Source organism: Ranitomeya variabilis, chromosome 5 (assembly GCF_051348905.1).
Source record: "Ranitomeya variabilis isolate aRanVar5 chromosome 5, aRanVar5.hap1, whole genome shotgun sequence".
Lineage (NCBI taxonomy): Eukaryota > Metazoa > Chordata > Amphibia > Anura > Dendrobatidae > Ranitomeya > Ranitomeya variabilis.
The window spans coordinates 250,940,913-250,956,116 of NC_135236.1; the positions used below are offsets into that span (position 1 = coordinate 250,940,913).

Genomic DNA, 15,204 nt, shown 5'->3' on the forward strand with positions numbered 1-15,204 from the left:
GATTTTCTAGACCCCAATGACAGAACCACACGAAAAAAAGGGATCCCATCAAGGACAGGAACCTACTGTATAAAAAGGGCGGAACCTCTCCCCCACATCAGTTAGGTTACAGAGCATGAGCATGAGTGGAACTCCAAGACAGCAATATGTGCATACCATCATCAGACTATCCGCTATAAACAACCTCTGAACTATATACCTAAAATTATTAGTGCACACCAATACCAGTGAGCGAGGAATATAAGGGTGCTATCATGGGCTCTGGAAAATTCCATTACCAATAAGTAATTTTGTCTTTTCCTTTCATATTTAACACTGCTAGTGACAAAAGATGCTGTTCTGCCATCTGTAAAATTTCCTCCATTGCCGCCATCAGGGAGTGAGATCTCGTCCCCCCGGATGGTTGATGTCAGCCACAGCCATTCGATTGTCTGACAGGATAGGAACATGACTGCTTTGGAGGGATGTGAGCAATTTCTTCACCACATATTTCACTGCCAAAAGTGCTCTCATGTTGGAGGAACGTCTCTTCTGACCAAACAGCCTGAGCTACACAGACCCTCAGGTGCACTCCTCATCCACTTGGGCTTGCATCTGAAGCTATGACATCTGTAACTTGATTTACCCATGGAACCTTTGCTGACAGATTCTCTTTGCTTAGCCACCATAAGAAGGAATTGGTTGCCATTGAAGAAAGACTTACCGTAATTTTCCTTCCAAACAACCTCTTTATTTCATCTATCAGTATCTCCTGCTGCAATTCTCTGGTATACAGTTGAGCCCATAGTATTGCTGGAATACATGAGGTCAGGGTCCCCAACTATGACACGGCTTTCCTGAGTGTCTTGGTGGGGTTGCTGACTGCCACTGATACCAAGCAAGATACAACAAATTGGCCTGCACTCTGTCCAAATGTGCTGGTGGAATGGGCCCTTGAGATCCTGAGTCTAAATGAAGAGAATTCACAGCACACTATCCGTAAGGTGATGCAAAAAAATGAAATGTATGTGGTCACACACAATATTCGTAGAGCAGAGAAGAGAAACGTATATGAGCGACTCTAGTCGACGTTTCGACTGATCTCCGATCTTATTCAATATGCCGCCTTATGTTGAGAAATGCTTGAGTGGTCCTGTGAAGTGGACGTTATGGACAGCGCTTCAGCGCTTTGCCCCCTTAAACAGTGTGCTTAGGCTGTGTCTGCTCTCTGCAGATACATATACTCTCCATCACATGGGTTGGAACATATTTTAGTTTTAGACTGGACATTCACTGGCCAACATTTGAGCCCTAGCGCCCTATGAGAAGCGTTGAGAGGCCCACTGATCTTGCCGCTACCCTCACCGTGTCTGCTGAGGCATCTGCAAGAAAGGCTGCTGCTTCCAGCATTAGTGGCAGATTGGCCAAGATCGTTTCTAACAGAACATTATCCCTTTGTTCACCCTCCAGATGATCATAGATCTTGCTATACAGGTCACAGACGGCCGGTTTCAGTGTTCCTGATGAGGAATCCCTTGTATGTCTTCGGTATCCATCAGCCTTCCTATCTAAAGGATCTTTTAGGATACCCATGTCCTCAAAGGGCCATGTAGAGTTTTGGCCACTGCTACAAATATCTTTGGAACTTTATCCCATGAGATTGTCACCTCCTCTTCAAAGGGGTACTTCTTTTTTGAAGACAGTGTAGAGAACCTCTCTTCCAGTTTCTTCTATTCCTTTTTAATGAGAGCCCGAATTTTCTTATGTATTGGAAATGTTCACCTTTTCTTCTGCTCTAAACCACCTCGAACAGAATATCCTGTACCGATTTGGGTTTTATCATCTATGATGCCCATGGTAGCCCTTATAGCTTTGACCAATCATTGTCTACCCCCTCTTCATCAGAGGACGAAGAGAAAGAAGTATCAGATCCACATTCATCATCCGACATCACTAATTCATCTGAATCAGATGACAGCATCCTGTTTTTCTTTTTTCCCCCCTTCCATCACCTTCTTTATGGATTAGTCTTAAGGGAATCTTTAAAGCCTGCAGTAATAATGGAGTTTAAGTTCATGGCGAAGTTTGGCAATTCTTCAAATTGTTTTTTTTTTATACAAGCTGAGCAGCGTTTCGTATCCCTGCAACGCACACACTCATTTTTAAGTTTTTGCACTACATTTCTTAGGTCTTTCTTCATAAACAAGAAAAGGGACCTTTGTACCATGGTGAACTTTCACAAAGATCACTCACTACTCATTCGCTTAAAAGGTAACTGAAGGAGAGGAATTATCTTGTGACAATGGTACTTGGCAAAGGGAGAGATATTATGCCGCAAGTAAACAGTCAGTTCTTGAAGTTCATGTTTTAGAAGTGAGAAAAGTGCATTAACGTAAGGATCAAAATGACTGACTAGGGCAAAGTCATGATTGAGATGATCCATCTTGCAAAAGGCAGGTCTTTTGAGAGGTTTCTTGTATGCACTGGTTTTCAACACCAAAAGCAATCCAAGGAAAGACCAGGAGCAAACTAGAGACAAAGTGATGGGTGCTCAATGCTCCTTGATGTACTGCAAAGGCTAGCCAGTATGGACTAATTTTACAGAACAGCTACTGTGCTAAAAATAGCTCACAAAAGGTATTTGGTGGCTATGATGGCAACCATATAGGACAGCTGAAGTCCTTGTGCCAAGATACCATCGAACACCGTAAGTAGTCTTTTTGAGGCAATGCCACAAGGACTCGAGTTTTGGGATCAAAAGGGGAACCTGCACAAAATAAAGCAGGTAGGTAGACAGGCAGGAAGACTGTTGCCCGAATTTACACTTCAAACTGACCAGCCTAGACGGGAATGGTGCAAAAATAGAAATCAAGCATGCATGCTATAGAAATCTCTGCAAATGGCTCTGGGCAAGCCAATGCTACCAATCAACATATGAAGGGTAGGCATGCTAAATACACGGGTAGAATAATGCACAGGGGCCTCACCAATAGTACGCTGAACATCCTAACTTTAATATTGTTAGAAAGCTTTTGTGATGGACAAAGGAGAAACAGATTTAAAAAAGGTAAAACAACAAGTGTCATTGTTTTTAGATTCCCTACAAGAATGAATGCTTAGTTTGAAGTATACATTGAACTGAAAGATTCCTTTTAATGGTATGGCTGATCCGTGTATAGCCAGTTACAACTTAGGCATACAGCCTGGGTTGGCTCAGTGAAAGATTTGCAGATCAAACTTAAGAAAGGGATATGCTCGTCTGCAAATAACTATTTGATATATTTTAAAGTAATGCAATATCAATTCCTTATATAGTTTTAAGGATCTCTGCTTGCAATCATTTAATAATTTCGTGACATATTGGGCTTCATGTTAGTGGTAAATTTAGGTCGATAATTTCTGAGTTTATTTGTGAAAAAAACGGAAATTTGGCGAAAATTTTGAAAATTTCGCAATTTTCACATTTTGAATTTTTATTCTGTTAAACCAGAGAGTTATGTGACACAAAATAGTTAATAAATAACGTTTCCCACATGTCTACTTTACATCAGCACAATTTTGGAAACAATTTTTTTTTTTGCTAGGAAGTTATAAGGGTTAAAATTTGACCAGTGATTTCTCATTTTTACAACAAAATTTACAAAACCATTTTTTTTAGGGACCACCTCACATTTGAAGTCATTTTGAGGGTTCTATATGGCTGAAAATACCCAAAAGTGACACCATTCTAAAAACTGCACCCCTCAAGGTGCTCAAAACCACATTCAAGAAGTTTATTAACCCTTCAGGTGTTTCACAGCAGCAGAAGCAACATGGAAGTAAAAAATGAACATTTAACTTTTTAGTCACAAAAATGATCTTTTAGCAACAATTTTTTTATTTTCCCAAGGGTAAAAGGAGAAACTGGACCACGGACGTTGTTGTCCAATTTGTCCTGAGTACGCTGATACCTCATATGTGGGGGTAAACCACTGTTTGGGCGCACGGCAGGGCTCGGAAGGGAAGGAGCGCCATTTGACTTTTTTAATGAAAAATTGGCTCCAATCTTTAGCGGACACCATGTTGCATTTGGAGAGCCCCCCGTGTGCCTAAACATTGGAGCTCCCCCACAAGTGACCCCATTTTGGAAACTAGACCCCCCAAGGAACTTATCTAGAAGCATAGTGAGCACTTTAAACCCCCAGGTGCTTCACAAATTGATCCGTAAAAATGAAAAAGTACTTTTTTTTCACAAAAAAAATATTTTAGCCTCAATTTTTTTATTTTCACATGGGCAACAGGATAAAATGGATCCTAAATTTTGTTGGGCAATTTCTCCTGAGTACACCAATACCTCACATGTGGGGGTAAACCACTGTTTGGGCACATGGTAAGGCACGGAAGGGAAGGAGCGCCATTTGACTTTTTGAATGAAAAATTATCTCCATCGTTAGCGGACACCATGTCGCGTTTGGAAAGCCCCTGTGTGCCTAAACATTGGAGCTCCTCCACAAGTGACCCCATTTTGGAAACTAGACCCCCCAAGGAACTCATCTAGAGGCATAGTGAGCACTTTAAACCCCCAGGTGCTTCACAAATTGATCCGCAAAAATGAAAAAGTACTTTTTTTTTTCACACAATTTCTTTTAGCCTCAATTCTTTCATTTTCACATGGGCAACAGGATAAAATGGATCCTAAAATTTGTTGGGCAATTTCTCCTGAGTATGCCGATACCTCATATGTGGGGGTAAACCACTGTTTGGGTGCACGGCAAGGCTCGGAAGGGAAGGCGCGCCATTTGACTTTTTGAATGGAAAATTAGCTCCAATCGTTAGCGGACACCATGTCGCGTTTGGAGAGCCCCTGTGTGCCTAAACATTGGAGCTCCCCTACAAGTGACCCCATTTTGGAAACTAGACCCCCCAAGGAACTTATCTAGATGCATAGTGAGCACTTATAACCCCCAGGTGCTTCACAGAAGTTTATAACGCAGAGCCGTGAAAATAAAAAAATAATTTTTCTTTCCTCAAAAATGATTTTTAGCCCAGAATTTTTTATTTTCCCAAGGATAATAGGAGAAATTGGACCCCAAATGTTGTTGTCCAGTTTGTCCTGAGTACGATGATACCCCATATGTGGGGGTAAACCACTGTTTGGGCGCATGGCAGGGCTCGGAAGGGAAGGCACGCCATTTGGCTTTTTGAATGGAAAATTAGCTCCAATCATTAGCGGACACCATGTCGCGTTTGGAGAGCCCCTGTGTGCCTAAACATTGGAGCTCCCGCACAAGTGACCCCGTTTTGGAAACTAGACCTCCCAAGGAACTAATCTAGATGTGTGGTGAGCACTTTGAACCCCTAAGTGCTTCACAGAAGTTTATAACGCAGAGCCATGAAAATAAAAAATAAATTTTTCTTTTCTCAAAAATGATTTTTTAGCCCACAATTTTTTATTTTCCCAAGGGTAACAGGAGAAATTGGACCCCAAAAGTTGTTGTCCAGTTTCTCCTGAGTACGCCGATACCCCATATGTGGGGGTAAACCACTGTTTTGGCACACATCGGGGTTCGGAAGGGAAGTAGTGACGTTTTGAAATGCAGACTTTGATGGAATGCTCTGCGGGCGTCAGGTTGCGTTTGCAGAGCCCCTGATGTGCCTAAACAGTAGGAACTCCCCACAAGTGACTCCATTTTGGAAACTAGACCCCCAAGGGAACTTATCTAGACGTGTAGTGAGCACTTTGAACCCTCAAGTGCTTCACAGAAGTTTATAACGCAGAGCCGTGAAAATAAAAAATGTGTTTCCTCAAAAATATTTTTTTAGCCCAGAATTTTTTATTTTTGCAAGAGTAACAGGAGAAACTGGACAACAACTTTTGGGGTCCAATTTCTCCTGAGTACGCTGATACCCGATATGTGGGGGTAAACCACTGTTTGGGCACATGCCGGGGCTCGGAAGGGAAGTAGTGACGTTTTGGAATGCAGACTTTGATGGAATGGTCTGCGGGCATCATGTTACGTTTGCAGAGCCCCTGATATGCCTAAACAGTAGAAACCCCCCACAAGTGACCCCATTTTGGAAACTAGACCCCCTAAGGAACTTATCTAGATGTGTGGTGAGCACGTTCAACCCCCAAGTGCTTCACAGAAGTTTACAACGCAGAGCCGTGAAAATAAAAAATAATTTTTCTTTCCTCAAAAAAGATGTTTTAGCAAGCAATTTATTTTCACAAGGGTAACAGGAGAATTTGGACCCCAACAGTTGTTGCCCAGTTTGTCCTGAGTACGCTGGTACCCCAAATGTGGGGGTAAACCACTGTTTGGGCGCACGTCGGGGCTTGGAAGGGCGGGAGCACCATTTGACTTTTTGAACGCAAGATTGGCTGGAATCAATGGTGGCGCCATGTTGCGTTTGGAGACCCCTGATGTGCCTAAACAGTGGAAACCCCTCAATTCTAACTTCAACACTAACCCCAACACATCCCTAATCCTAATCCCAACTGTAGCCATAACCCTAATCACAACCCTAACCGCAACACACCCGTAACCCTAATTCCAACCCTAACCCTAATCCTAACCCTAATCCCAACCCTAACCACAACTGTAACCCCAACACACCCCTAACCCTATCCGTAACCCTAACCACAAGCCTAATCTTAACCCTATTTCAAACCCTAGCCCTAATTCCAACCCTAACTCTAATTCCAACCCTAACCCTAAGGCTATGTGCCCACGTTGCGGATTCGTGTGAGATTTTTCCGCACGATTTTTGAAAAATCTGCAGGTAAAAGGCACTGCGTTTTACCTGCGGATTTACAGCAGATTTCCAGTGTTTTTGTGCGGATTTCACCTGCGGATTCCTATTGAGGAACAGGTGTAAAACGCTGCGGAATCCGCACAAAGAATTGACATGCTGCAGAAAATACAACGCAACGTTTCTGCACGGAATTTTCCGCACCATGGGCACAGCGGATTTGGTTTTCCATAGGTGTACATGGTACTGTAAACCTGATGGAAAACTGCTTCGAATTCGCAGCGGCCAATCCGCTGCGGATCCGCGACCAATCCGCTGCGGATCCGCGACCAATCCGCAGCCAAATCCGCACTGTGTGCACATGCCATAACCCTACCCGTCACCCTAACCCTACCCCTAGTTCTAACCCTAACCCTAGTGGAAAAAGAAAAAAATATATTTTCTTTATTTTATTATTGTCCCTACCTATGGGGGTGATAAAGGGGGGGGGGGGGTTTTATTTATTATTTTTTTATTTTGATCGCTGCGATAGAACCTACCACAGCGATCAAAATGTACTTGTAATGAATCTGCCGGCTGGCAGATTCGGCGGGCGCACTGCGCATGCGCCCGCCATTTTCCAAGATGGCGGCGCCCATGGAGAAGACGGCCGGACACCGGGAGGGACATCGAAGCTAGGTAAGTATGGGGGGGTGGGATCGGAACACGGGGGGGGGGACAAGAGGACCGGGGGGGGGGGGGGGGTGGTGGTCAAGAGGACCGGGGCAGAAAGGACGACTGGGGGGGGCGATCGGTGGGGTGGGGGGCAGATCGGGGTCTCCAGCCATGGCAGATGCTATTGCAGCATCGGCCATGGCTGGATTGTAATATTTCACCATTTTCATAGGTGAAATATTACAAATCGCTCTGATTGGCTGTTGAAAGTGAAACAGCCAATCAGAGCGATCGTAGCCACGGGGGGGTGAAGCCACCCCCCCTGGGCTGAAGTACCACTCCCGCTGTCTCTGCAGATCGGGTGACAATGGAGTTAACCCTTTCACCCGATCTGCAGGGATGCGATCTTTCCATGACGCCACATAGGCGTCATGGGTCGGATTGGCACGGGTTTTCATGACGCCTACGTGGCGTCAAAGGTCGGGAAGGGGTTAATGTCACCTTACAATAGCAAGGTGACATTAACCCTTCATTACATCATGTCCCACCGCTACACGGGAGTGGGAAGAGAGTGGCCAAGTGCCAGAATAGGCGCATCTTCCAGATGTGCCTTTTCTGGGGTGGCTGGGGGCAGATGTTTTTAGCCAGGGGGGCCCAATAACCATGGACCCTCTCTAGGCTATTAATATCTGCCCCGAGTCACTGGCTTTACCACTCTGGCGGAGAAAATTGTGCGGGAGCCCACGCCAATTTTTTCCGCGATTTAACCCTTTATTTTACAAGCTACAGTGCCCAAATTTTGCACATACACACTACTAACATTAGTAGTGTGGAATATGCAAAAAAAAAGGGATATGAGATGGTTTACTGTATGTACACCATGTCTCATATGTCGGGTTTGGGAAGGAGAAATGAAAAGCCGGCAATTGAATTACCGGCTTTTCACATATATCGCGCTGAATTAAATATAAATACAGTATATATATATATATATATATATATATATATATATATATATATATACACACACACACATACATACACACACTGTATATATGTTATAACGAACATTTGAGCACATAAATCCATTAGATGTCGGTTTTGCAAGCCTGCGAGAAAATATCGCAGTACGGATGCCATACGGATTACATACAGAGGATGCCATGCGCAAAATACGCTGACACACCATGCCTACGGATGACATACGGATCACTATTTTGGGGACTTTTCTGCGTATTACGGCCGTAAAAAACGGACCGTATTTACATACGCTGAGTGTGACGCCGGCCTTATACAGATTAAAATACCTTGGTTGATTAAATCCGTCTTGTGGTTGTTATTTAATCTTTAATTTTCAGTTTATGATACGCTCGTGCTTTGGATCACCAATAGATGCTACTGCACAGGCGCAGCCGGCAAAACTTTGAGACAGATTTTTTTTTAAATTTATTTATAACAGCAAATAAAACAATAGTATGCACATTATACATGTGATCATGTGTAATATATATATTATATATATATATATATATATATATATATATATATATATATATATAAATATATATATTTATATTAATCAGTATGTTATATAGGGGCAGGCCACTGAGGGATCAGTGAACTTTCATAAGCCATCAGTATGAATAGCTAAGCAGAGCACCACGTGAAGCCCTCCCACAGGCCACTCCAGAGCAACGTGCCTATCAAAATGGAAAATAAAGATTAAACAACCACAAGACAAATTTAATCAACCAAGGTATCATTTTAATCAGTAGAACGGAGCCAACCTGACACTATCTGTAGGTTAAATCAGCACAATACTGCTCATCGGTTCCTTTTAATGTCCTTCTTTAAATACAATAATATATCCACTCTTGGTTAAATGACATTGTTCCTATTCATGTCAGTACTCACATGAGTTGTGCCTACGGCGAAAATTCTTAGGCTGGTTAAGGCCTTCAGTGTGTCTGTCCATATAACTTTTTGAGCAGGGCTGTGGGGAAGTACCTACAGAATCATTGCTCCTCGCATCTGATCTGCGAGGGATGTTCTGTGCATTACTTGTCTCTACTGGCCTTTGCTTTGTTGTACCATTTATGTAGTCTGTATTCATACCCATTGTGTTCTCAGGTAGGTCATTTGTCTGCAGTTTGATATCTATAGGTATCTCCAAAATCTTCAGCTCTACAATGTCCCCTGCCCTAGAGTAAAAAAAAAAAAAAAAAAAAAATCTCAATATTAAAACATGTACACATAAATGTGTTAAGATGCCCACATCATTGTTCCTGTCAAAACCTTTCCCAGCCATCATAACATTCCAGCTACATTGCAGTTTATTTTTTTTACGTATTATGCATCTCAATCTTATATTACACTTAATACAGTTAAAAATTTTAAGTAGCTTTAATTTTTAAAGTTTTGAGCCTTACAGTTTAAATGTTGATACAATCACAAAGTGTACAGAGAAGTGTATTTTACGTATTGTTAACACACAAATTGCTGCCCACTATCCGGGGCCTCTGACTGAACAGTCATGAAACTATATGGAGATGTTTCTCCAACTAAGACATTCAGTTGAATGAACAAAACAGTCTAAAGCTCCCCCTCCCACCATACACACTATAATCCTTCTTAGGCCAGTCTCACACGTCCAGATAATTCCGGTACCGGAGTTATCCGTGTCCGTGTGCTCACGTGGCACATCAGTGTGGCACACTTGCGGCAGCCGTGTGCTGACTGAGGACCACAAGGACCGTGCAGGAGACAGCGCTACAGTTAAGCGCTGTCCCCTGCTTTTGGTGCTGAAGCCGGCATTCATTCCTTCTCCCCAGCAGCGTCGCTGGAGAGAAGGAATGAAAAATCAAGGTTTTATTAATTGTTTTTTTGTTAAAAATAAAGTTTGGGGTCACCTCCCACCCACCGTGCGCCTGCCCGCTTGCAGAGAAAAACTCACCCAGCTCCCGCGATGCCTCCTCTCAGCGCCAGCAGCCTGTCCTGTGTGAGCGGTCATGTGGTACCGCTCATTACAGTGATGAATATGCGGGCTCCACCGCTACGGAAAAAAAACGCAACATGTGCACAAAAACTGCGGATTGCATTCTAATAATAGGATGCTTAATGTATGCAGGTTTTTTTTTGCGGTTTTAAGCGCGTTTTTATCTCGAAAAATCCTGAACGTGTGCACACAAGCCTTACATTTTTCACTCTTTGCTTCACTGCAGCCATTTGGTAAATTCAAAAAAGATCATTTTTTTTTCTCATTAATGTACACTCTGCACCTTATCTTGACTGAAAAAAAAAAATAACAAATGTAGAAATTGTTGCATATTTATTAAAAAAGAAACACTGAAATATTACATGGTCATAAGTATTCAGACCCTTTGCTCAGACACTCATATTTAAGTCACATGCTGTGCATTTCCTTGTGATCCTCCTTGAGATGGTTCTACCCCTTCATTGGAGGCCAGCTGTGTTTAATTAAACTGATAGGACTTGATTTGGCAAGGCACACACCTGTCTATACAAGACCTCACATCTCACATTGCATGTCAGATCAAAGGAGAATCATGAGGTCAAAGGATAATCATGAGGTCAAAGGATCTGGTACTAACTCAAAAGGGTGCTTCTACTCAATACTGAGCAAAAAGGTCTGAATACTAAGGCCTTGTTCACACGATCCTTTTTTCGCTGCGGATTTTTCAGGTCCTGTTTTGTGAAAACCGCAGTGCAAAACCTGCGGTGGTTTTCACTGCGGTTTTCAGTCCTTTTTCTACTGCGGATTCCACTGCGGGTTTCCAGCTGCATTTTCCTATTGGTGCAGGTGGAAACCCGCTGCGGAATCCGCAGAAAGAATTGACATGGTACTTCTTTTTTTCGGCAGAAAATCAGCGCGGATTTTCCAGCGGAAAAAAGGAACGTGGGAACAGCGTTTTTTTTTTTTCCATAGGGTAACATTGTACTGTACCCTGCATGGAAAAAGGATGCGGATCCGCAGCTGCAAATCCGCTGCGAATCCGCAGCAAAAACCGCATCGTGTGAACATAGCCTTATGCCTATATGATATTTCAGCTTTTCTTTTTTAATAAATTTGCAAAAATTACTACATTTCTGGGGGGGGTTTCAGTCAAGATAGGGTGCAGAGTGTACATTAATGAGAAAAAAAATGAACTTTTTTGAATTTACCAAATGGCTGCAATGAAACAAACAGTGAAAAAATTAAAGGGGTCTGAATACTTTTCATACCCACTGTAAATGGTTCCATTGGAGTATGGGGAGTACAACATTAAATGGGTATGTGTGCTTTCCTCAAAAAAAGAAAGGAAAAAAAAGTTTGAACATGTACATGAAAATTGTAAGTACGACATAGGCTAAATCTACAAAAAAAATAAAAATAAGTTGTACTATTTAGTTCAAAAGAAAAACAGGGCAAACATTTATCGATTAGCAAAAACAAGAAGACCGACTAAAGAAGTAAACTACAGGATCAGACTACAAATGGTTTGTTTGCATCTGCTACCACAGAGAACATAAGTCTGCATAACAGCTGCAGACAAAATTATAGATTTGCAATCACAAGTTGCAAAATTACATCACTGATTTTAGTTATGACGGCATATATACACTATTTCAAGTGAAAAAAAAAAAAAGCTGTGAAATTTTCAAAGTGGAAATTCTGCAGCTAAAATAAATCGGTAGCATATCAATAACGGAAAACTATTGGGGAGTACATAAAGTTCTGACATGTTGTAGATTTTAAGCAGATCGGTGACATTTCATTTAAAAAATTAAAAAAATTAAAAATTCTTCCTCTTCACCACTGCCCCAGTCTCGGTCTACTGCACTGATGTCATGTCGATAGCGTCACACCAGTCAAATCATGCTGTCTACATGGACAAGCACAATGATAGGCTGCAGCGCTCTCGATGTGATATTAGCAATACAGATGGAGGAAGGGGGGGGGGGGGGGGAGAAAAAAAAAAAAAACATATCGGAGCTGAACCCAGGGTGGGTAAAACTTTATTTAGAAGTCAGGTTTATAAGAGAAAAATATAGTTCTTACCGATAACGGTATTTCTCTGAGCCCGTGACGGCACCACGGAGAGGGGGGATCTGTCCACCAAGGACAGGAAACCTACAGATAAAAAGGCGGTACCACTCTCCCGCATCAGTTGTTTACTAGAGAACAATGGGAGACTAGGAGATAGAGTCTTACTTTAACAGTAAACTTAATTGAGATACCGCGTGACTTAGACAATTAGCATATGGCACTATATTAATGTGCACACCCATAAGTGAAGGGAGGGAATGTACGGGTGCCATCATGGGCTCAGAGAAATACCGTTATCAATAAGAATTATATTTTTCTCTGACGCCCATGACGGCACCACGGAGAGATTTGCAGAGATTGTACATTCAGGGAGGGACCACAGCTTCCAGAACACTTTTACCGAAGGTAAGGTCTGAAGAGGAGATAAGGTCCAATCTATAGTGCCTATAGAATGTAGATGGTGAGGACCAGGTAGCAGCTCTACATATCTGGTCAATTGAAGCTCCGGCCTTCTGCTCCCAAGAAGTTGCTACTGCTCTCGTTGAGTGAGCCTTGACATCTCCCGGGACGGACATTCCACTTGATGAATATGACAGGCTGATGGCATCCGTGATCCATCTTGCCAAAGTGGCTTTGGAGGCTTTTTTCTCCTTCCGGGGACTCTGAAAACACACAAAAACAGGCATCCTTCCTACTCTCTCTGGTGGCTTCTATGTAATGCATGAGGCATCTCCTGACATCTAGTCTATGCAATGATTCTTCCTCATTTTTAGGGTTGGGAGAAAAGGAGGGAAGAGATCTCTCTTGAGTTCTGTGGAACCGGGATGCTACCTTCGGGAGGTATGCTGGGTCTATTTTGAGAACACCCTATCCTCCAAGAACTGTGTGTAAGGAGGGTTAGCAGATAGAGCCTGTATGTCGCTAACTCTACGTGCAGAGGTGAGGGCGACGAGCAGGGATGTTTTGAGGGATAGGAATTTCAATGCGATATCCCCTAAGGACTCGAAGGGAGGTTTAGTCAGGGCTTTAAGGACCAAATTTAAATCCCATTGAGGGGTGACCTTTACTGGAAGCGGTCTCGATCTACCTGCTGCCCTGATGAACCTGGAAACCCACCGGTTCCCTGCCAAGTCATAGTTAAATAGGGCTCCCAATGCTGCCACATGGACTTTCAGGGTACTCGTGGCTAGACCGATCTCCAACCCATTTTGTAGGAACAATACAAAACTCACAAAAATTAATACATATGCGTGGCCGAGAGACAAGGATTGTTATATCTCTCCCAATATTTCTGTCCGAAACAATAGGACAGTCTAGGAAACTCCCCAATAAATACAAAACAACAGAACGGAGTATACAAGTCCCAATACGCATTTTATTTAACCCCTTCCCGACCCATGACGCCACATAGGCGTCATGAAAACCTGTGCCAATCCGACCCATGACGCCTATGTGGCGTCATGGAATGATCGCGTCCCTGCAGATCGGGTGAAGGGGTTAACTCCTATTTTACCCGATCTGCAGGGAGAGGGGGAGTGGTGCTTCAGCCCAGGGGGGGGTGGCTTCACCCCCCCGTGGCTACGATCGCTCTGATTGGCTGTTGAAAGTGAAACTGCCAATCAGAGCGATTTGTAATATTTCACCTAAAAAACAGGTGAAATATTACAATCCAGCCATGGCCGATGCTGCAATATCATCGGCCATGGCTGGAAAACCTGAAGTGACCACCCCCCACCCCACCGATCGCCCCCCCACCGCTCCGTTATGGGGTCCGGTCCCCTCCGTCCTGTGCTCCGCTGCCCCGTGCTCCTGCCCGCTCCCCCGTCCTGCTGTCCGCTCCCCCCGTCCTCCGATCACCCCCCGTGCTCAGATCCACCCCCCCACCACCCCTTCATACTTACCGATCCTCCCGGTGTCCGGCCGTCTTCTCGCTGGGCGCCGCCATCTTCCAAAATGGCGGGCGCATGCTCAGTACGCCCGCCGGCCGGCAGATTCCTTACAGGTACATTTTGATCGCTGTGGTAGGTTCTACCACAGCGATCAAAATAAAAAAAATAATAAATAAACCCCCCCCTTTATCACCCCCATAGATAGGGACAATAATAAAATAAAGAAAATATTTTTTTTTTTTTTCCCCACTGTGGTTAGGGTTAGAACTAGGGTTAGGGTTAGAACTAGGGTTAGGGTTACGGGTAGGGTTAGGGTTATGGCATGTGCGGATTTGGCAGCGGATCCGCAGCGGATCGGCCGCGGATCCGCAGCGGATCGGCCGCGGATCCGCAGCGGATCGGCCGCGGATCCGCAGCGGATCGGCCGCTGCGAATTCGTAGCAGTTTTCCATCAGGTTTACAGTACCGTGTACACCTATGGAAAACCAAATCCGCTGTGCCCATGGTGCGGAAAATTCCGTGCAGAAACGCTGCGTTGTATTTTCCACAGCATGTCAATTCTTTGTGCGGATTCCGCAGCGTTTTACACCTGTTCCTCAATAGGAATCCGCAGGTGAAATCCGCACAAAAAAACACTGGAAATCTGCTGTAAATCCGCAGGTAAAACGCAGTGCCTTTTACTTGCAGATTTTTCAAAAGTCGTGCGGAAAAATCTCACACGAATCCGCTACGTGGGCACATACCCTTAGGGTTAGGGTTGGAATTAGGGTTACGGGTGTGTTGGGGTTAGGGTTGGGATTAGGGTTATGGCTACAGTTGGGATTAGGATTAGGGGTGTGTTGGGGTTAGTGTTGAAGTTAGAAATGAGGGGTTTCCACTGTTAGGGCACATCAGGGGTCTCCA

At 43.7% G+C, this 15,204-nt stretch overlaps 1 protein-coding gene across 10 annotated transcripts in view; it reads right to left on the bottom strand.

The window, feature by feature from the left end:
* Positions 1 to 15,204, bottom strand: part of EDC3 (enhancer of mRNA decapping 3) — a 98,177-nt gene that overhangs the window by 44,487 nt on the left and 38,486 nt on the right. For 5 of the 10 annotated variants that reach the window (XM_077264035.1, XM_077264031.1, XM_077264032.1 and 2 more), the window contains exon 3: positions 9,280 to 9,566. The exons of 1 other annotated variant lie outside the window; for it this stretch is intronic. In XM_077264035.1, coding sequence (XP_077120150.1) covers positions 9,280 to 9,566 — 287 coding nt within the window. The remainder of the gene's footprint in view (positions 1 to 9,279; positions 9,567 to 15,204) is intronic. 4 more of the 10 variants (XM_077264037.1, XM_077264036.1, XM_077264038.1 and 1 more) reach the window with 1 other exon arrangement.